At 35.4% G+C, this 24283-nt stretch overlaps 1 protein-coding gene across 1 annotated transcript in view; it reads left to right on the top strand.

Moving 5' to 3' along the window:
• LOC140158506 (substance-K receptor-like) overlaps positions 1 to 24056 on the top strand; it is a 201988-nt gene extending 177932 nt beyond the window's left edge. The window contains exons 2-7 of the mRNA XM_072181606.1: positions 8884 to 8961; positions 9705 to 9841; positions 13165 to 13348; positions 18810 to 19022; positions 20621 to 20773; positions 22475 to 24056. Of these exons, the coding sequence (XP_072037707.1) occupies positions 8884 to 8961; positions 9705 to 9841; positions 13165 to 13348; positions 18810 to 19022; positions 20621 to 20773; positions 22475 to 22579 (870 nt within the window). The 3' untranslated portion in view covers positions 22580 to 24056. The remainder of the gene's footprint in view (positions 1 to 8883; positions 8962 to 9704; positions 9842 to 13164; positions 13349 to 18809; positions 19023 to 20620; positions 20774 to 22474) is intronic.
• Positions 24057 to 24283: the final 227 nt, after the last annotated feature.

Raw genomic sequence — 24283 nt, forward strand, 5'->3', positions numbered from 1 at the left:
TACCGTTTTTAAACTCACAAAAAGTTTAAGTATTTCTAAGGCACGCATGCCATGCCATTTTAGAACATTAAACAAACCGATTTAAAGACAAAATACGAAACATTTATTAATTAACTTAAAACTTTTCCTCTTTAAGGGTAGACTAGGTATTGTTGGTCGATCGATTTTCATTATCTATATAAATCAATAATTATATTATTGAAAAATAACACTTTGATGTTTTTGGAAACGTTCATTCTATAAATCATATACTTGCAAATATGTGTAAAATTTGAATTCTTCTACACACTCGCTATGAAATATTCAATGTAATTTTTGACAAAGCTCATGCTATGAACTACCAAATCGCAACAGTTTAAAATACTTGCTACATGCTAACCTTAAAGATTCGCGAATTATAGTGTATCATGTGAAGAATCCAGGTACTAACCGTTCGTTCGTTTTCCTATCTGTTTTTCATTTACAGTAAAGACTATAAAGACTCAATTTGTTTTATTCTTTTATTCATATGCCTAGAATGTAAACTTAAATTAACCTTTTCTTGAATTCTATTTTGATATAAATTGCAAACGAAAAACTGCAATAAGTCGACTTTTTCAGTTTCAATTACGTTTTTCCTTTTTCCTTTTCACAAATTCTTGTGTCGAAAACGGTAAACGACCGATTACTGTTTTTCATTTTCTTAAAATGTAAGAGAAAAAACAAACCCAGAAATATAACGTTTAGATTTCTGATTTTGAATTAGGAAAAAAGAAAATAGGTCATTTTCCATGTTCTTAATGAAACGAAAAAGCGAAAACAGTCATTTACCGTTTTTCTATTTTTATAAATTCAAAATAGGAAAACGGAAAAGGATTGTTTTCCCTTTACCGTTTTAATATGCAAATTTGATAGGCCTATTTGAATGTATTAGTCATGAATAATTAACATAATTGTGTCTGCAAATATTTCACTTCATGAGGGAATATCAGATAACTCGACCTACGGACAATTTGACCTCAAACGGAAAACTGTTTATTTCTTTTTTCATAATTCAAAATCACAAGTCTAGATGGTATATCTTTATTTGTTCTCTCTTATTTGTAGGAAATAAAAACAGTAAACAACCGCTTACAGTTTTTTGACGCAAAGATATGCGAAAAGGACAAAGAAAACAAACCGTAATTTAATCAAAAAAATCGACTTGTTACTACTTTTCTTTTGCAGTTTAGATACTAAAAAATAGTTATTTTGAGTTTACATTCTAATTAAATCATAACAGAATAAAACAAATTGTGTGTCTTTAGTTTTTACTCTAAGTAAAAAGAGATAGGAAATGAACGAACGGTTAGTACCTGGATTGTGAATGCGCATTAACTTGTTTTCCCTTAACCTGTTTCCAATACATTTAATGGGAAGACTGAAAAGATATATGATCGTGGAACAAGATATAATTCTAACTTTCAATGACACGATGTCGTGTGTTTTTGCATTCCTTATTTTTCCTTAACCTGTTTTAATGAAAAGGTTGAAACGATTATGTGATCGCGAAACACGATATTCGACCATGGCAGGAGGGGATAGATTACAGCTTAAAGCAGGCAAGGTCTACTTTAACTGCAGATTTTAAGCCTATTGCAGATGCGTTATTTAGATGTTGATGTCGTACAAGTTGTGGTCATTAGTTTGAGGTCAATCTACACGTACACAGACTATAATGCGGATGTACCCAGAGGTTACAGTGCTATAATAGTGCTATAAATGAAATAATCCAAAAATAAATTTGTCAGTATCTGTGGTACTACATATACTAATGCCCGTTTTCAAGAACTATCATCTCCTTTTAAGGCGATTTAATACCCTGATTTTCACCAGTACCCATCTTCTTTTTTTTGTTGCAAATTTATAAAGTATATAAATATGTTCATCATCTCATGTCCTGAACTTATAAAATATCTCTACATACAAAGTGGTTTTAAACCATTTTAGAAAATCATTTTAGCCCTATATATGTTTTTGTTTACTGTATCCTGGTAACTGAGATGTGTGTTTCATAACAAACCATAATTTATTCTATTGAACATGTCCAAGTAGAATACATGAATAGAATACATTAAATCCTTTGTTATACTATCTATAGAAATATACTCACTGATTATAACACTGAATAAATTAAATAGGCCTAAATAATCTCTTCCACATAGACAATTTAATTCTACACCATGTATGTATCTTCTATAATATGTTGTTAGGAAAAGAGATTAAAAAAGGCTATAAGGTCATCAAAGGTCAGGTTATAGGTCAATTGGTTCAGGTCAAATTCAGGCATCAATTTTGAATACATGTGACAGTCTGTGATATCATACATGTCATAATGAGGCATCAATTTTGATATTTTGTCTGTTACTGGATATATAATGGAAATGTGTGAGGTGGATATACTAAAATACCTTGGGATGTAAATGGTGAGTACAATTTAGATTGCCTAGTTGAGTTGGATTGGGCAAATAAATATAAAATAGTTACCAAAATCACAAAAATGAAGCTTACGGAAAACTACCTAATATGGTGGTATAGGTGACAAAAAATACAATTTTTTTCAACATTGCTGTAGTGTGGTTGTGGTAACCTGTTACCTATGGCTTAATTAAGTTTCAGTGACATAGTGTTGCAAGTTCAAAATACAAAATATAGCTCGACATTGAAAATAGAAGCATTTTAACCGGTTCGTTTTTGATAGTTGTGGAGCACCAAGTTCATGAAGTCATAAAAGAAATCAGGGACCAATTATTCCCATTTTACATATCAACATTATTTCCCTAATGTGTTAGCAACACATATCCAAAATTTTAACGAAATCCGTTGATAGTAAGCTTTCCAAAATGAAGTGAATTTAAATCATCAGTGATGTACCTCCTTTTGGCTTCTATCTTCAAAAGCATGTACGCTACATTGATACCGATGCCACCAATAAAACGAGAAGATTTGCCCCTTCATTTTGCATACCACTTTGTCCAATTTTTTTTGTAATTTCTTCACAAAATGCAAAAAAATGCAAAAACAAAAATCAATGGGTGTAGTACCCCCTTAAGCCTTCCAAATTCGGCACATTTGCAGTACATGCAATCATAAGAAAATGGTCAACTTTGGGCTTGTCGTTTTATATGAAGTCAACCTAGACTTAGACTGGGACTTAGCAAAGTTGTAATTTAAGACTTGTAGGCATATAGAAGTGATGTTTTATAAATTTTGAAGGTGGACCACATCGACTTTGGGCCCCCTGAAAATGTTGAATTTGCAATAAATGTCATCTTCGTGAGGGCGCTGTTCGAAATGTAAATGAATTGTGAGCTCAATTCTTTGGATATGCATTGTATTTATCCTATATATAGCATCAGTGACAACAAAAAGTAATTAATCTGACAAAAAAATGTGAATTTAGGGGAGCATTACATTTTTTCTTGCATATTTAATGACCCCGTGACACAACGCGCAATTACAGAAAAATTGTTTGTTATATATATACTTTTTTACAAATTTGGCATGCAGTTAGTGTATACGGTTTCAGACCTCTTTCTCTGTTTATAAAGAAGGCACAGACTCAGATGAAATTTATTTAAAGGGCAACTTTTGGGTCCAAATTTAGACTCCCTACTCCAACTTTAAATGGCTACCACAGAAAATCCATAAGAGCTACAGACCTTAAATTTGAATGTGAGTAAAATATAAAGCAAATCTGAAGGAGTCATGTGGAGGCCTCCTTGATATGATATGGAGTGACCCATAACGATCTCGGTACAAAATTATATTTATATAAAAAATCAATAGAACCTCACTAAAGATTGCTTTTTCGTTTTTATGGTATGTAATCTTTTATTTTCCGAAATTAACTAAGCATCCATCCCCATTCCCATCTTCACTAGAACAATGGTATATTATACCATGTTTACCTCGCATGCATGCCGCAAGCTGCAACACCAAAGTCAAAATCAATAATTGAATACATGAATACAAAACCCACCCAAGTCCATGGGAAGTGATTTTGAGAGAAAAACACGAGTATCATTTTAATTCCTTCAGTTATATTTACCTGGTCAATATGGTAAGTTTTACGTGCAAATGAGTGGGTTAAACTGTATTAAGTATGACGATTAGCATTTCAGGGACTTCGTGGAGTTCATTTTAAATTTTGGACTTGGGTGGTTTTTTTAATCATATACAATGACAACAATGTTTGAATGAAATTACTACTAGTAAGATAATACAAAATAAAGCACACAGGTATGTATAATGTTGATAAGCATTCTGCCATGTAATATAAACCACACACTTTCCTTTATTAAACCCAATTTTTTTTTTTTCAAAAGTCACTGTGAAGCAATGAAATGTGTTACAAGTGGACTTTTATACATACTGGATTTCAATCAATGTGTTACAAGACTCAAATCATGTACGTGGGTGATTCTTTCATACATGCTATTTTTCACATGCTCAATAGACACAGTGGATGAATTTGAGTTGTTTTTTCATACATATGACAGGCCTATGCATAGCAACAAATTCTCATGCTTAAATCAATTTGGCCACAGTATGGACTTGGGTGGCTTTTGTATTCATATATTCAATTGTATTGTGCACTTGTATAATTCCGTGCTGTATTTTCTGTATGGTACAATTAAGACAATTATCAACATTATACAGCTAGCGCTAACATTGTAGAAATACAGTAAGCCAAAAAATTAAGGTACCAGTTATGTTCACCTCCTGTATATCCTCAATAAAGACAGATATGTCATAATTGGAACCAACAGCCAATAGCCGCATCTGTTAGCTCGAATTTAAGACCTCATTTGTTGAAATTGTTCAAGAAATAAATTCACGGCGATCCCAAAACTCAAGGAAGATACCGATTTAAAAGTTGCAGTTTGCTGCATTAAATGCCCTATTGATTTGTACACAAAGTGCTGGTGAACAAGAGAACTAGCGCTGCACTAGCGTCGTGCTTTCGTTGATTAGAACACAAAAGTGCAACTTTTGATTTCGTTTCTTCTTTAGGTTTTAGATCACCGTTTCTTTAATTCTTAACCAATTTCAACACATAAGGTCTTAAATCAGAGCTAAAGAGTACTGTTATTGACTGCTTGTTTTAATTTTGACATATTTTGTCTTTATTTAGGATATACAGGGGTGAACATAACTGGTACCTTAATTCTTTGGCTCACTGTACATACCTCCGATTAAGTGTTTAGCCATTGGATAAGGTTGGTTGAGTATGTTCTTGAAATGACCTGATTTTTTTTCTTTTAGACAGTTACTAAGTCTGGACAGGAATTGGATATTTTGTTTTCATTTACATTCATAATGTTGATTATTTAAGACTTAAAAACAGAACTAGTTTAACACTATCTTTTTTGTAGAGAAGAAAGTCAATAAAGTGAAGATCAGATTGACTTCAAATACGGGTTTAAATACATTAAAGCGGACAACAGTAGCTGTAATGTAAATAAATTCTTGTTTGAACACATTTGAAAATACAAACTGTCTACAAATAATTTCGTTGCTTGGCTTTATCCAAACATAAATCACCATCGGGATCCCAGATGACTTGGTAAAGACGCCTACACTGAGGTAAAGACGCCTACACTGAGGTAAAGACGCCTACACTGAGGTAAAGACGCCTACACTGAGGTAAAGACGCCTACACTGAGGTAAAGACGCCTACACTGAGGTAAAGACGCCTACACTGAGGTAAAGACGCCTACACTGAGGTAAAGACGCCTACACTGAGGTAAAGACGCCTACACAGAGGTAAAGACGCCTACACTGAGGTAAAGACGCCTACACTGAGGTAAAGACGCCTACACTGAGGTAAAGACGCCTACACTGAGGTAAAGACGCCTACACTGAGGTAAAGACGCCTACACTGAGGTAAAGACGCCTACACTGAGGTAAAGACGCCTACACTGAGGTAAAGACGCCTACACTGAGGTAAAGACGCCTACACTGAGGTAAAGACGCCTACACTGAGGTAAAGACGCCTACACTGAGGTAAAGACGCCTACACTGAGGTAAAGACGCCTACACTGAGGTAAAGACGCCTACACTGAGGTAAAGACGCCTACACTGAGGTAAAGACGCCTACACTGAGGTAAAGACGCCTACACTGAGGTAAAGACGCCTACACTGAGGTAAAGACGCCTACACTGAGGTAAAGACGCCTACACTGAGGTAAAGACGCCTACACTGAGGTAAAGACGCCTACACTGAGGTAAAGACGCCTACACTGAGGTAAAGACGCCTACACTGAGGTAAAGACGCCTACACTGAGGTAAAGACGCCTACACTGAGGTTAAAGACGCCTACACTGAGGTAAAGACGCCTACACTGAGGTAAAGACGCCTACACTGAGGTAAAGACGCCTACACTGAGGTAAAGACGCCTACACTGAGGTAAAGACGCCTACATTGAGGTAAAGACGCCTACATTGAGTTGAGCTATTGCAGTTGAAATCCATACACCTCCTATAGAAGAGATGACCTTAATCTTCCACACAGGGAACTTATTTGAAATGGAGTTACTTCAATGGATGACTGCATTTAAAATGATCTACATCCCTGTGTGGGAGTTTAAGATCATGTTTTCCATAGGGGTGCGTGGATTTTAACTGGAATGTCCCATTTATGCTGGCTACATTTCGAATATGTAATGTACAATATATGATATAAGAGTGAAAAATTGATAATCTACTGTAGCTTTTTTCATTTCAAAATAATGGATTTTTATTTCAAACTGTTGCATTAACGTTTAATCTGGGAAGAAAATAACATCCCTAGGTTAAAATCTATAGTTCTACATATTGTGATCATTGTATACTCCTTTTGTTTTATTCAAATCCACTCAATCGTTTTAGTTGTTTTTTTGTGCGCAGACAACGGTTCCAGCAAACGTAATGCCAATGATTTCATGTAACAAACTAAAGTCACCAATTCACAAATCCCTTCAATTTGCGTAACACAGTTACAAGTTCTACTAACTATGCTATTTCCTGCATTTTAATGTCTCGAGTATACATTTTGCATAACGTTATGGAGTTCAAAGTTTTTTCTAAACCTCTCTTGGGCGGCAAATTAGGACATTATATCTTTTCGGTGTTTATACTGAGCATTTGTTTGTGCTGAGCTGCAAACATCACTGAGTCCCAGGACTGTAATACCTTTTTCCTCATATTCAAAATGTATTATGATCTTGAAACAGGGTTTTGACAATAATTCTAGAAACATTTTTGCTCTTGTCATTTTGATTCACAAAAACATTTGAATATAGGGCCATTACTTAAAAACCTTTTTGTGTATAGAATGATACTATAGAAAGCATTAGGAGAGCGAACGTGAACCCGTGATGTAATGGTGCTATTCACGAATACCGATTGGTTACTGTGGTATCACGTGACATCGCGCTTTGACGTACCGCATTCACACTTGTTCAATTAGAGTTGTCTAATATTTGTATGGACTTCCTACACCTGGTGTCCATTTCACTAATTTTCAAACTCAAATAACCGGTAATAACCGAATACCCGAAACTAGACGTAACTTTACGAAGGGTCCCTGTAGTAAATCCCTATTACTTACGAAGGGTACCGTTGGTAAGTAAGTTTAGTGTAATGTAACTTGCGACTCGTCGTAAGTTATGAACGATTTCGAGACTTGCGAAGCTTCGTAAAGTTTAGTGAAATGGACCCCTGTAATTGAAATTAAAACCATGCTACCAAGATAAAAATGAAGTAAACGATATTTGGTATCGTTTTTTACCATTTTAGAGTTTCGATACCTTACAGTATAACCATAATAACGATACTGATACGATTACGTGGACGGTTTATAATTAGAGAGATTGCGATTTCCAAACGTACATATCGAATGTACGTGGAATCTATTCAAAACCACTGTTCTGTGGCGGGATTTTGAATAGATTCCACGTACGTTCGATGCTACGTTTGGAAACCGCAATCTCTCTAATATCAACTGTTACGTTAACCATTCTGCTTCAAGATGTTTATAAATCACTGTAATTTATATAACAATACTTCCATGCACCATTATACAAATATGCATAAACCATGGAGAAAGATGTAAGAACCATTTGGGTGTTTCGTGTTTTTTTATTATTCTTTCTCCCGAGCTATATCTTTAAAATACTATATCCCGACAATATGATCATCTACATCATGCAATATCTATTACATATAAGTGTAAATATGACTCGTGCCTTCCGCTACCCTACAGGTATTTATCAACCAAAACATGACATCTTCATAACAATAATGACAAAAATATATGATAAGAATAACGACACGTCTTCCTCTTCCTCTCAAATTTGCCGCGAGTCACCATTCTTAAGACGACTGAGAAAATAAACAAGCTAGTGAAAGGAATCGTAATAAATCTTGGGAAATGGTGTTTCTTGCGGTGTTTGAAGCGCCAGATATTCAGGGCATTGCCACACAGTTGAACAGAACGTCCGCGTAAAGCGGGGGTTGAGAGTGCGTGCATTTACTATTATAAATGTATTTTGATATAAAGAACACGGACATTACACAGGTGTCTATATTGATACCGGACTTTCCACACCTTCTCAAGTTTTTTACAATAATTTACAACAATAATATATAATAATAGTGTTAGTTTTCTGATTCTACCATCCTGACCATAGTCTTTTTAATTGGACATAATGATGTCATCATACTCTTTTACTAAAGTGTTGCTAGATATACAAACGTGGCATAGCAATGAAACAAACTTCCTTGGCTACGCCGGTACGGTTCTTTGGCTTGTACTGTGTGGTTATTACGTGTAAGTTATAAACACAAGATTTATTAACGACTTTCTTTTCTTGTTATTGCAGGTGGTGATATGCGTGAGCATTTTTACGCTAACAGCTGTGGGCGTAGACCGGTATTTTGCTGTTGTACAACCTCTTAAGGTGAGTTTTGCGGGGAAAAAGGAAATTAAATACTTAAGTTCACCTGAAGTTCGGTAACGCCGTAAGCTTGCCTACAAACCGCCATTGTACGCGTACAAGTACGTTATGCAATATCGTGATTCGATATTGCACCAACCAAAATATGTATAATACCGAACTTCGAGTGAACCAAAGCTTAACGGTTGGGCTTTTAAAATGACATTTTTACCCTTTTAAATCACTGAACAAACATTATGGTATGATTGCTTTGAATTGAATCAATTTTTGAAAATAGGCCTGAGATATACAGTTAACATTTCCAATGCCTGAAAGTACAGAACATGTCGCTTGTATGATAATACTAAAATTTAAGCAACATTGTAACACTTCCATGAAGAACATCTAATTCCAGTGCCGATTTCACCAATGCGTTTCACTCCGGCGGTTGTGACTGTCGTCTAGCTTGATGTGTTATGAATATCCCGTACACCATGAACCTAAAGTGTTATGAACATCGCATATTTCGCGATTTGATCTATGACTAAAAACTCGGATTTTATTACAAATATATATTCAGTTGGCCATAACACTGTCGCCGGCCATTACACTGACTTCACGGCGTTCGTCTGCTCTAAGCGGCGTTTGGGTAGAAGTTGACATAATAAAATATTGCAATATGTAAATTATCCATCAATTTCTTGTATTAAGATATCCCAGCTGCAACGTAACAATTAATAAACTTACATGTATTTTTCCTTTTCAAGGCTCGGATGGCTAGATCGAGAACGAAAGCAACAATCCTGGGAATATGGATTGCGGCAATATTAATTGGAACAGTCCAACTTGTGATGGCTCGCGTGACCACTACAAAAAACTGTGGCGAAGATTACTACTGGTGCACGTAAGTGGTTGTTGTTTTTTGGTGTGTTTTTTTCTAGGTTTCATTGTTTGTTTTGCATTTTGATACAAAACAATTTGTTTAAATATACTTTGTGAACATATTCTACATCATGGAATTGCCTTACATGCCTTATGTAATAAGCTGAAATAGACACTTACGGGGATGTCATATTTCAGTTATCTTAATGAAATTATAGATGAACATATACGAGGGGCAGTCAGTATGTTTTAAGAGTGGACTAGTGACGTCATAAGTGGATTGTTTTCATGGCATTTCTCAATGATTACATAAACACTGTACCTTTGTCTTTCAAGCAACACATGTAAAAATTATATCATACACATGATTACGTAACAGCATTAGCATAAAATCAATATACTAGGGACACTGCCAAATCACTAAAAAAGGCGGGCTTTTTAAATTACAACAAAGACACGTGTTTAAAATGTCAGAGAACAGAGAAAGTACAAGGGGCATAAGGCATTTGGTAAAATATGAGACTTGTCATTAAACTGTGGTGGAAATGGGAAGTCTGGAAACTTCAACAACTTTAGGGCTTGAATGGAAGCAAAATTATTCTGCAAAAATGGCGTTAATGAAAAAGCAGTTATTACAAATGACATTAATTATCTCCAAAATGAAACAGACTAAAATATAATGACTGGTCACGTGTGAGAGCTAGTACTCAGTGCGATGATAACTGGTGCAAATCAAACAATAATCTGCGCATGCGTAGGTAGGATGACTGATACAACATGGTGGAAATGCACAAAAATGGCAAAATTCCATGTAAATAGGGCCTAAAATATTACAAAATGCTATGAAAATTTTAATTTAAATATTTATATGAATTTTTATGGATGATCTCAACCTGAAATGAACAGAAAAGTTTTAAAAATAAATTTCTTATTAAAACGATGGCCTCTCTCTCCGTACCACTACTTTTTGTATAAATGTAACAATGGTAGAATAACAGTTATATTTTAAACATGGATTCAAATATTTTCTAGGGAGTCTCCCGTTTTAATTTTTGGAGATTAGTCAACAGAACTGGCCAAAAAAATTAAATTTCCACGTTTGCTATTTTTGGCAATATCAAGATTTGTATAGAAAGAAAAATCTTGTTTTTGTCAAAAATAAGACATATTTGACCATGCATGTAAAGCAAACTAAAACCTTTACAGCCCAACAAACATGGTTTAATGAACTGGTAGTTTGTGTTCTATTACTGTTCCAAAAGGCAGCATTCTCCATTCTTTAATTCCCAAGAAAATATAAAAAAATACAACAATACCTCATTTCAGCCTCTCATTTCCCTTAACAAAAACGACTCAATTTCACCAGGTGACTCTAGACCATTGATTTTATGCTAATGCTGTTACGTAATCATGTGTGTGATATAATTTTTGCATGTGTTGTTTGAAAGACAAAGGTACAGTGTTTATGTAATCATTGAGAAATGCTGTGAAAACAATCCACATATGACGTCACGAGTCCACTCTTAAAACATACTGACTGCCCCTCGTAGAATAGGTTGCTTCTGCCGGGATAAATTGTTGTACAGGTGCAATACCTTTGGAAACACTTTGTTAAATTCACCTGAAAGCGCCATAAAAATACATAATGCATATCAATTGTTGTATAATGTATATAGAGTATATATTTTATCATAGGCGGCGGTAGCGGGGGGTATTGGGAACCCGGGGGGGGGGGTTCTTCCTGGTTGAAGGTATACGGGGATGTGCCACGGTTTTGGGGTACCTTTTCAGCAATTTTGGTATATCGATGGGTGGGTTATCATGGAGACCAATGCGCCCAATTGGGCGCATTTTGGAAAAATTGCACTTAAAGCGCCCAATTATGGCAAATTTGGGTGCTTTTTGGGTGCTTTTTCTTGAAAATTGGTATACTGATGGGTAGCAAAAACAGCAAAAAGTAGGTATAGAGAAAGTCAGCATCCGAAAGTCTGCGTGGCACACCCCCGTACAAAATTTTTCGAAGAACCCCCCCCCGGGATTGGGAATGTTCTCCCTAAATATTTATTTGGAGATATCCCTTCTATTGATCCTACGTGAAGCAAATATAAAACAAATATGATACATCTACAAGGGAAAATCAACCAGAATTGCAGTTTCCTTTTAAGCCCGATTTTTTGGATAAATTAATAGGGCAAAATTCGTCGGCTGTATTCCATAGTGGCGTATAGTAAGGCACCGCGAATAAACAACTTTTCGAGAAAATCCGGTTTGAAGAAATACCAATTTAAAATCGAGTTGTGTAAATCAGACATTCATCATATTTTGTAAATGATGTGAAATTTCGGTACTGAGTTAACTAAATAGATTTTATTTTTTATATATTTTTCAAAGTAAATAAATACAGCATATTGTTGGCAAACTGAAAACAGTAAGTACAAAACTATCCGTCACTATGAAAAACACGCAAAACGCAATACCCTAACCTAATGTTAACCTTACGCCACCTCGATCGCCGTGTAATCCCTATGGCGTTACTTTTCGTCGGCTTCATTCCATAGTGGCGTATAGGTCACGATACGTCACTATGACATGTAGCGAGGTGTACGCCACTATGACATACAGTGTTTTTAATTTTGCCGATATTTCTTAATTATAAAATGTGTATACAAAGTGGCGTATGGTCGATAATTTGATTAATTAATTACTAATTAATCAGCTAATTATGACTGATGAGACTTATAAAATGAAAGAGAACATCATTAAAAACATATGTGCCAATTTTCAAAAAAATGACCAAAAATTACTATACGCCACTATGGAATACAGCCGACGAATTGCACAATGTTGCACGCTTCGCAGATACTAAAATTCCCTTAAATCCCCTAAAATAATCTGAAATTGATATTTTTCGCGCTCTTTAGAGGGAGCACACCACTAAAACAATGCGGCATTTGTGCAACCCTAATGAGTTCTGGCAAAAAAATATAAGGTATTTTGGGCTTCTCTTTTGACTAGATCAGAGACAGTGGCGTATAGTATGGCTTAAGGTGGTACTACACCCCTTGGTAAATTTGTGACTATTTTTGCATTTTTCCCAAATAATAACACACTGGTTACAAAAGTTATGTATATTATAGGGGCAAGGAATCCAGTAACTACACTGGAAATTCAGTGACTCAAGACAAGCGGTACGTTATTTATGATAGGAAATATATATAATGAACCACTTGTTTTGAATCACTGAAATTAATGTCGAAACTGAAATATGCAAACAATCACACAGAAGCAGCAGAATACAGAGCATAAGAGTATTATGCAGGCTATTTATTTTATTCTCCATTTCAGTGAAGATTGGCCTGATCACTTGGAACTGCCTTACGAAGTGCTAAATATCTCGATAACGTACGTTTTGCCCCTGTCAATATTGTGCTTTACATACTCAGTAGTTGCGCGGAAACTTTGGGGGCGGAGTCTTCCCGGAAATGCTGACCACCACAGAGATATGTCACAGGCGAGAGCGAAGCGTAAGGTAAGATGAAAAAACAACAACAATCAATAACACAGAAGGTTTAAAGGGATTGACACTTTGTATCCGCCTTTGTATTGTTATATCAGCAGATCATTAGTCCAATACAAGCCCGGAATGCAATATTTTTTACGTAGTTAACATTTGAATAGGAGAAACGTACACTCTAAATTACAAGGATTTAAAAATAAATCCTTAAGACTGTAGTTAGGGACCAATCAATTTTAGATTTAAAATTAATCTTATAGATTTGAATTTTAAATCTTAAAGATTTAATTTTAAATCTTAAAGATTTAATTTTAAATCTAGCACTTGATTGGTCCCTAACTACAGTCCCTTGGGATTTATTTTAAATCCTTGAAATTTAGAGTGTACATGTATAAGTTTCCTAACCCTAACCCTAACCCCTAAACCTAATAGGGTTTGTGCGGGACACCACGTATACAGTTGCTTAAACGTGCTCCCTATTCAAATATTAACTACGAAAAAATAATTCGCGCCCGGGATACAAGCAACTAAATTTCATTACACCGATTTGACAGCACCTGAGCAACTCGGCGGGCAACCGGGGTGTGTGTTTGGGGGGTGTGTTTGGGGTGTGTGTTTGGGGTGTGTGTGTGTGGCGGGGGGGGAGGGTTACTCGATATACGGGTTTGTGCCGCTCCAATGGGTAGGTGTTTCACGAGAAGTCCTCAGACGAAAAATGTACCCCCCTGGCTGAGCAAAACGATTGGTAATTGGGATCGCCATTCATCATAGATCATAAGGCTAGATAGCTCAGATGGTAGAGCACCGGCTCGTATACCACATCGGACAATTGGGTTTTTTTGTTCCCCTTCAAAAAAAATCGTGACTTTTTAAAACTTTCGATCATGGCTTTTATTCATCAAAATATATAGAATGTGTTTCAATACGTCGTATTTTGACTGCCGTGATTTGACCTCCTTTTTATAACTAGGACACGTAGAAAGGTAGCAGTCACTCAGTACGTTATTGAACAGCTTCTATTGTTATGCATACTAAGTAGTCGCGCTAAAAGTCGATCGAAACATGTTGAAATCAGCACAGTTTAGAGATACGCTTTTTTGCTATGAAATTAGTTTTCTCGGTCAAATATAAAGCAATATTTTTTGCTTCGGTAATGTCAGTTTAAAAAGAAAAGAATCCTGGTGTTAAAATTAGGCATGAAATTGTGTCTTTTAGTGTAAGATTTTTAATTTTTATAGGCCTTAACTTCGCCCACGAGGTTTTTTCGGATTTTTTTTTTTCGTTTCAAACTAATATGTGACCCGTTACAGCGAAAGGTACCTTATGTCGGCTGCTACAAGTGTCTCTTTTTCCCCAATGTTGGCAGAAAATATCAAACAATAATGACAATCTGAAGTGGCGGTCATTTCAAATCATCTACAAGTCAACGAGGTTCAGGAATGTCCTCTCATTGTTAGTGGGTGGCTACATACCTATACAAATACAATACAATGCTTTTGTAACCCACCACTCACGCCACTTGAACAGGGATTAGCCATATCATATAAAGATTAGAGCTGTATAACAAACAGTTCTATAGACAGGTACAAGCTTATTATCCTCTACAACAATAGGATTAATGATTGGTTTAGAATGCATTTGTTACTAGCAAAATAAGGCATATGTAGCTCCCGACTTAAGGTACCTTTTGCTGTAACGGGTCACATATTGTTCGCTAAAGAAAGATATTTCCCACCTCTGCAAGACACATCGTGTGGGTCTATATATTATAGTTTTGTCAGAATATCCGTTTTGATTTCACCTTTTTTCACTTGCGACTCCCAAAATGTCTAACCAGTACTTCATTTCTAATAATTATGTGTAAATGTCCTAAATTGTATTCTGAGTTACAGTGTAAAATGTGCATGAAGGTCGTATTCATCGGTACCTCAAGCTGGTGCGCATGTATCTCATTTTGATAGTCAAACACCTTTTAAACCAATCAATAGTCCTATTGCTGAAGAGGATAATAAGCTTCTACCTCTGATGTCTATAGATTTCTTAATAGCTCTGGTCTAGCTTTGTTTGCTTTGGCTAAATCCTGTTCAAGTGGTGGGTTTGTATTGTATGTGTCTAGCATTGTATTTTGTCTAGGTATGTATAACTAACAATTAACAATGAGAGAACATTCCTGAACCTCGTTGACTTGGGGATGATTTGAAATGACCGCCAATTATGACTGTTTGATATTTATTACCAGCAATGTGGAAAAAGAGACACATGTAGAAACGAAAAAGGTACCATTTTGTTGAAGGAGCAAAGTTCAATAAACCATAACCCCGCTTTTGGATATAAAATTGACCAAATAATCGATATTTCTATTGTGGCTTGCAAAATCATCCATCCATGGGTACATTCGCGAGTTGATTTTAACCAAAATGGTTGTCGGAATTGAAAAAAGGTGCAATCAAAACCGAAATGAGATAAAGCTTTATACGATGTGCTTTTAGAAAGTTGGGGAATATCTTTCGTTAGCGAATTATGTTACTTTGAAAAGCAAAAACGTTGACCCAAAAAAAGCTCGCGGGCTAGTTGAAGCCGGTGAAAATCGAATATCTTACACTAGAAGCGTAAATATCACACCTAAGTTTAACATGAGGGTTTGAAAAAATATACAGTACCAAGCATTATGACATTTACCAAAGAAATGAAAATTATTGCTTTTCATTTGACCGAGAAAATTAATTATGAAGTGAAATAACATTTTTTGCTAATTTCAACACCAAATTCGATCGTTTCAATCGCCTAATTAAGTGACTGAGTGGGTCTTGTTCAACAATACGTGACTTCTCTCTAGTCCGAAGGGTCGCTAGTCCGAAGGTTCTCTGGTCAGAAGAGTCACTTGTCCGAAAACCAAATTAAGTTCGTTAATCCAAAGGTTCTGTAGTCCGAATATAGAATAAGGTTTAGGGTTAGGTTTAGGGTTAGGGTTAGGGTTAGGGTTAAAGTTATGGTTAGAGTTAGGGTAAGGGTTAGAGTTAGCGAGCCTTATTCTACAATCGGACTAGAGACCCGTATTTATTATTCGGACTAGGGAACCTTCAGACTAGAGAGTTGTCACCTAACAATAGCCATCGACTGACTAGCGTTCTACGTCATGTGTCACGCTGAAGATATTGCCTATTGAGTGACATTTAATAAGAGACAATTTGGTGACCCGCTTGCAGATCTGTCAAAGATCTCAAATCCTAACTGGCTCTTGTAAGAGTTGTATCTGTAACTATTTGTGAACGGTTTCCTGATGATAACGGGCTTAAAATCTCCTGTATTGTTGGGAAAAACGTGAACATTGTACCGACTGTTGTTTGAAATATCATTGCATTGACCTCGTGCCAAGTGTGATCAAATGAGACAATAATCTCTGTCTCTAGTCATTTATACCTGCCTGTTTATTGTTTTCGGCTTCGGTTGGCATATTGAATGTATAACAAAAAGCTGCAGAAATAACAGGATTTTAAAACCAATTTGCTTTGCACCGGGCTGATTTCATGAGTGAATCGTTTCGAGTTTAATTAACTGCCATGTCTGGCATGGCACGTACGCCGAAATATTTAACAGGTGATACATGCTGAGAAATCAATGGCTACTTGTTGAAAATATCATTTTACTATATACAAACTTTCACAGTTTTTTCACAGTGAAAAAAGTAAAAGAACTTAATCATTGCTATTTTTTTAAAGCATATTAATGCTTATTTCGTAAAGATTATGTATGTTATGTTTTATTATTATAAAGAAACTTTGATTTAAATAGTTTTGAAGTTCTCATCACTCCTGAGAGGGATAACGAATCACAAACAATTTACAAGAACATAAAGAAAGTACGAAAATATCATACTGGGAGAAAGATATACACATTAGTTATTTCTTAACCGCCAACCGATGATCAGATTTGACTGACTGAAAATTTAGTATTTACTTTTGGCTATTATGTTGCAACACACACAGTTATTTGAAACGGTCAACATGATAACGTACGTGGGGAAAAGTTCTTGTACTTTGCTCTTATATAGTAACGCATTTCAATTTAGTGATGTAATGCTCAATATAGGTATCTTTTCCGGGTCCATATAATTTGCACTACTACTCATAACACAAGCATTCTGGAAAAATCCCAATTATTGCAAACATCTGGTCACTATCAACTTGTTTTTATTTACCCTTTTGACCCATTGATAGTGGTCAAACATTGTTAACTGTCTGTATTCTTTGGAGATCCCGGACGAGGAGAGAGCACATTACTCTCACTACTTGTTACCAGGTCCAAATAATTCATATTTAACTTTTACAAATGCACTTTTTAATCATAATAATATAATTATTACCAGGCTTGCCGTAGAAAATAATAAAAGAGACAAATAGAAAAGGGGATCGAACCCTGGACTTCAGGGCTTACGAGGCCTGTGCCAACTGGAGCTTAATGATTAGGCAGGTTGAAATTCGAAGCTATACGCGGTCACTTAATCTTATCTCCTCCCCGCGATACAGATCACCATAATAAAAATAACAGAGTAATAAGCTTAAAAGTGACATTACTTTTGCACGGCTCTTTCTTTCTTTATTTCTATTGTTTATCTTTCTCTAAATGAATCGTCAAATTATATAATATGAATTCATTTCATTGTTCGTTTTTTGGTTATTTGACTGATAAAGGGAAAAGATATATATAGATAAATCTATTTTCAGGAAATATTCGTGATGATCGTTGTCAATGCTTATATGCTTTGGTCATGCCGGGCTGGATCTTAATGATTATTAGGCAGGTTGCAATTCGAAGCTATACGCGGTCACTTAATCTTATCTCCTCCCACGATACAGATCACCATAATGAAAATGACAGAGTAATAAGCTTAAAAGTGACATTATTTTTGCACGGCTCTGTTTGTCGGGTTCGTATTACCCGTTCAATACTGTATAATAAATTACCTAAAATTTGCTTTCTTTCTTTTTCATTCTTTAAACCTTTCTTGTTTCATTCTTTACTTTTGCTTCTCTCAATCTTTCTTTCTTTCTTTCTTTCTTTATTTATTTATTTCGTTCTTTCGTTCTTTCGTTCTTTCTTTCTTCCTCTACTTCTTTCTTTTTAATTTTTTAAACTTTTCTTGTTTCATTCTTTATTTTTGTTTCTCTCTATCTTTCTTTATTTATTTCTATTGTTTATCTCTCTAAATTTCTCTAAATGAATCGTCAAATTATATAATATGAATTCATTCAATTATTCGTTTCTTGGTTATTTGACTGATAAAGGGAAAAGAGATAAATCTATTTTCAGGAAACAGTCGTGATGATCGTCGTCAATGCTTATATGCTAAGATCATGCCGGGCGCAGTACAAACACATTACTCCCGCTTCTTGTTCTACAATGTATGACAACCTAAGTACAATGCTGTATTTAAGCGTTTGAAAGTTAATTTTGTTATTTACATTTTATTTTACAGATAATCAAAATGCTGATGACCATTGTAGTCATGTTTGCGCTGTGTTGGCTGCCTTTATATCTCTATTTGGTCTTTGGAATGGTGCTCCCTGAAGTTATATTCATCGATAACCAAGAAGTGTTTCTGACGTTTTATTTTTGTGCTCTTTGGCTTGCCATGTCAAATAGCTTCATTAACCCAATCGTATACGGATTTCTTAACGACGGATTTAGGGTAAATACTTTTTTGTTTCAGATTTTTTGTTTTATTTTAGATTATGTGCGTTATACTTGCTGACGAAAACAGAAAGTTTATTTCAGGCCACCGGGACCTCACCCTTATACTATAGGTATTTGGTTACGTCCTTTCCCTTCCTTATTTTTTTTCGCCAACGGAATGCGATACATTGCGTGTCCCCTAACCCTGAAACGTAATTCGTAAGCTAATCTAGAGTACAAGACCCGCGGCAGTAGCTTCGTTTTATGACCTATTGCTGATTATTTTTGCTACCCTCTGAGATTCCATGGTGTTATTCAACTATCCCCTGGCTTATTTTACATAAGCTTTGTTGTTATCAGCCTAGAGTATTGAAAATAATTTTCCGCAATCATCCCAGCAAACACACAACGTTTTACAGAAAAGGTGTAAATGTTGGGTTATATAAAGGGTATAAAAACGTTTTAATAACATTCATAAAACATTTTTGAAAACGTGATGCAAAATATTCTAACAGAATGTTATTTAACTGTTGACAAAATATTTTGCAAAAATGTTTGCCCAAAATATTTTACAATGTTTTAAAAACGTATGCATGATCTTTATAACACGACTTTTATGTTATTAAAACGTTCTGAATAAACGTTTTAAGAACATTTTTGTGTTTGCTGAGATACTAATGCTGTATGCCGTCGGTTATACAACAGACATGACACGTAGATAAAGGTCCCTGTTACTGATATTCTACGTAATTGAACTTTCTAATGAATTGAACGTTTCATAATTAATCATTTTCGTTTTGATTTATGATTCTCAAAGTAAGTGTTAAAAAGCATCTGGTGATTATATTAAGCTCTGGGCGATTTTAGCCCGGATTTTAGGTACGCAAGAAGTGATATATGATATATGAAAATGTCCTTCATCCACAACCTAATCAAAATGATCAATTACGACCAAGTAAAAACCCGCACATTAAGGGAAGGGGTTATGAACATTTGGACAGTATTTATTGTGGGACATTAGAGCACATCAGACATATCGAATTGCATTCTGAATACGAAGAATGGCCTTCTGATATCAAATAATCTTGATTTTTGAAATTCGCAATGTAATACACATTTTATGGCAAATCATTAAAATTGATATTTTGATATTTAACAGTACTCGAAGTAAACTTTATAAATCTGATGATCTATACTTAAAGCGTATGTAGGTGGGATGAAAAGCCGACGATCAATTAAAAAATAAGAAATGTAATTTGCACAAATTAAGAAAGACGTGCAATTTTGTTTTGTTTTTTCTATCCAACATTAAAAGGGTGAAGGGCACGCGTGGTACCTGGATCCAGTCACAACCCTGTAATAGAACTTAAACACTGCTAGATCTGTGAAACATTTTATACTATTGTCTTATTCAAACTGTGGTTTACATGTACATGTATTCTCAATCAAAGAATATCTTCTTTGACTTGTGCTTTGTGTCTACATCGTTTGATATTGATGACTACCAAAGAAATAATGTAATTAGAAAATTATAATTTGCTTAAATGAAAGTATAATGTAAGATTCTTTAAAACAATCTTTCTAATCATTTTTGAAATTATTTTCCCTTTATAGGCCGACGTTAGACGACTTCTACAACGATGTGCACCCATGTGGTTAGAAAGCATACGCCGACGTCATTTAGTAGATGGCGGTAGATCAAGTCTTCAAGGCCGATCAAGTCTTGGGACTCGCTCTAGTATACAAGCAACCAGATCATCTTCGCTGGTAGGAATGGACATCCGTGTTTCTTGACTTGAAATCAAAGAACAGTAGAGGGAATAAGAAAGAAAGATGGGGAGACTGAGAGAATTATCATAGGCGTAGATCCCGGGGTGGGGTGTGGGGGGATATGTCCCCCAATATTTTGCCAGGCGGGATGGTCCACTCAATTACGTTTAAATATAACAAACAGCATCTTACAAGAAACCTTAAAACATTTAAAACACTCGTTTTATCAACAGAAGGAAAAAACGCACACAAATATAAAAAATGCACAAAAGTATCACACCATGCACATCCTATATACCCATTTCAAAAATAACACAACAGCACAACTCACACCTATCACCCATGCCATCCAAAATACGTACATCTACACCAGCACCCCACCACACCTACAAACAAAGACATCATAACGTCAGGTTGCCAGCTTGTGTTTAATGTTGTCAGTTTATGTTTAAAACATCTGTCGTTTCATTCTGTAAATCAGTATTACTTATTTATCTTTGTTCCAGTTTTAGGTCCGTCTGTTTCATGTTTAAGTTTAAAAACAAAACATTGAATCCCGTTTAGGTGCCTTAGTGGCTAGATAGAGAATTTCCCTAAATCTATATCTATAAACAAAGACCACTACGTACTATGCTCTTTGCTCTCAATTCGCTGTCAACCACTACGTCCTAGCAAGCGTTTTAAAAACGTCGTATAGAGACTCCATTTCCGGAACAAAATGGATAGGTACATGGCACCGACTATATATCAGCTTATTTATATGCATACGTATAGTTTCCCTGATAGCCGGGAGTAAACCCTTGCCTTATTAAATAAATCACATCTCAAACAACACATTGATGATAATTCTCGCTATTCACAATAAGGGCGCCGCCAGCGGTTTGCGATGTAATCGTGATGTATCATGGGAAAAGGTCGACATCCAAGTCCGCGCAATACGAATATGTGATGCGATCAAGCCAAATCAGTCGGAACTCGGAAATATTGATTTTGAGATATAGCCAAACAACGGAAATTTTTCCTTTTATTTCCTATTGTTTTGGAAACTTTTTAATTGCTCATATCTTTGGAACTGGTTGTTCAATTTGAATGGGATTTTCTGCAAAATCCAGCTTTATAAATACTTTTTACAATGCTATAGGAAACTGAAAATTTATTATTGCCGAGTTCCGACTGATTTTGCTTGATCGCATCACATATTACCATGCTATTACATAGGAACACGTGACAATATTTTTTAGTTTGTCAATATAACGGTGTTACACGCGAATCGATACTCAATAATACTTAATAATGTGATTTGAAATGTGCACAATTAATTTTTTCTCTATCGATTTGCGTGTAATACCGTTATAGTGATATTGACAAACTAAAAAATATTGTCACGTGTTCCTATGTATGGTAATATTCGTATTGCGCGGACTTGGATGTCGACCTTTTCCCATGATACATCACGATTACATCGCAAACCGCTGGCGGCGCCCTTATTGTGAATAGCGAGAATTGAGTGGTTTTTGTTTTGTTTGCGTTATACATACAATTTTTTTGTTTATTTCAATGGTTTATAAAACCCAGATTTCTGAGATGAATTTCAAACATGTTCTTGGGGGAAATCAACGACTTAATAACTTGAACTACTTTCGTATTGCAAATATCTATCCCACTTATAATTCTGTGTTATTTTTAATTCAATTGCAGCAAAATTCTCGCTTTATGGGAAGTATTCATAGTAAAGGAAGCACAGTTCATCACCAGTCTTACATTGCACAACAAACTTGGAATGAGACCAAATTAACTACTTGAAGACATAAGCACTAACTTATATTGTGTAGTGGTGATAAGGATACAGTCCCTAGTTGATATGATAGAACTGAAATAGAGCAAACTATGAGGAACAATGAATTGGCAATTTGCAATCGAAAGCATTGTATTATTGGCCTAATAGAACAGAAACTTCGGATAGTAGAAGTAAATAGTTGCTGGACCGTGTGGGTCTTACTGGTGAATTTGGTGTGTGTGGATATAATACTTTGATATTGCCACGAAGCAGTCGTTTCCGGAGATATTTGATGATTACCTGTTATTGCGGAATAAGTGTGTTAATGCGGATTCGAATAACTGTGGTCTCTATAGATCCGACGCAATACTGCCATCAGAACACTGCCCCAAAGATGTATTCCAGAGAACAATAATATCAGACATGATTGGGGGTGATTCCATTGTAATGCTGAAAAAACATGTTGCCCGTATATCCAAGATGGCTGCCATTAACTGTTTCAGTTGGGTTATTGGGCCATACAAGAAATGTTGATAGAAGTAAACGCTATTTGCGTGACTAAAACTAACCCCGCTACTGGTAATTCACAAAAATCGTAGAATTAGAGACATACCGTGTGATGTAGTGATCTAAACTATTTAGATTGGAAATTGTGTTTTAGATTTTGTATTTAAATCAAAATACTCAATCACAATTCAACCAGTATAGATAAACTTTCAAGAAAAACGACAAACGCTCTATGTATTATGAGAATCGTGGATGTTGAATCTAAGTCTTTATATCCCAAGATAGGCACTTCACGCGGATTAATTTCTGTGAAGGTATTACGTGATTACATTCTTTGTAGATATTTGTTCATAGATTTACAACTTATGCTGCAAATTGTACGTTTCATCTGAAGTCAATGACAAATGCAACCAAAAATGTCTCAAGGAAGGAGTACTCAGTAACTACAGCATTTGTATATATTATTCTTAACATAGCCTTCCTGAGGAGCGATGAATTTTGTCCAATGCTGTATATTCTTCATTCTGATACCGTCGACTAACCAAATTAACTAATCCCATAATCCTTTGCGGTTAGACCCGAGATGTCGTTAAGCCGATCCGCACCTTGTTACTGCGCACTTCACGCCTTTGATATGCGCAGTAACGACATTTGCTTAACGATGTGTACATCGGCGTATCGGATAGTATCAATATTGAACTCATTGGCCAGTTTTCCACTTTAACGCACAATAGAGAGCTAGATGCGTTTATAATAATACTCACTTGATATGACATCTAGACATGAAGGACGAATGTTAACTGTTTGCAATGTGTACGTTTAACGTAAACGTAACCATGTGACTATTGTTTTGGTGAAGTGTCAGAGCCATGAGTACGATGAGAAAAATGCCCGGGAAAAATGCTTTTTTTTCTTCAAATTAGACTTTGAACTCAAAAGATGCCAATAAGAATATGAATATGCTTTATCTTCTAATAGCTACGCCATCCTTTCGCTCCTTTTTCTCCAACATTTGCAAGTATAAAGTATACATTTTCTGATAGACTAACAATTATCATGAACAATGCTTTTTTTGAAAACATTTTTCAAAATCAACCATTAATTCGTTCTTTTATGATATGTGTTTGTTTATTACATTTCGATTTTGTTCAAAGAGATTGTTATTTACAAAGCACATGACCTAAAATCAATTGTGACAAATGTTTACGGACATTATTCATCAC

The sequence above is a fragment of the Amphiura filiformis genome, chromosome 8 (assembly GCF_039555335.1).
Source record: "Amphiura filiformis chromosome 8, Afil_fr2py, whole genome shotgun sequence".
Classification (NCBI taxonomy): Eukaryota; Metazoa; Echinodermata; class Ophiuroidea; order Amphilepidida; family Amphiuridae; genus Amphiura; species Amphiura filiformis.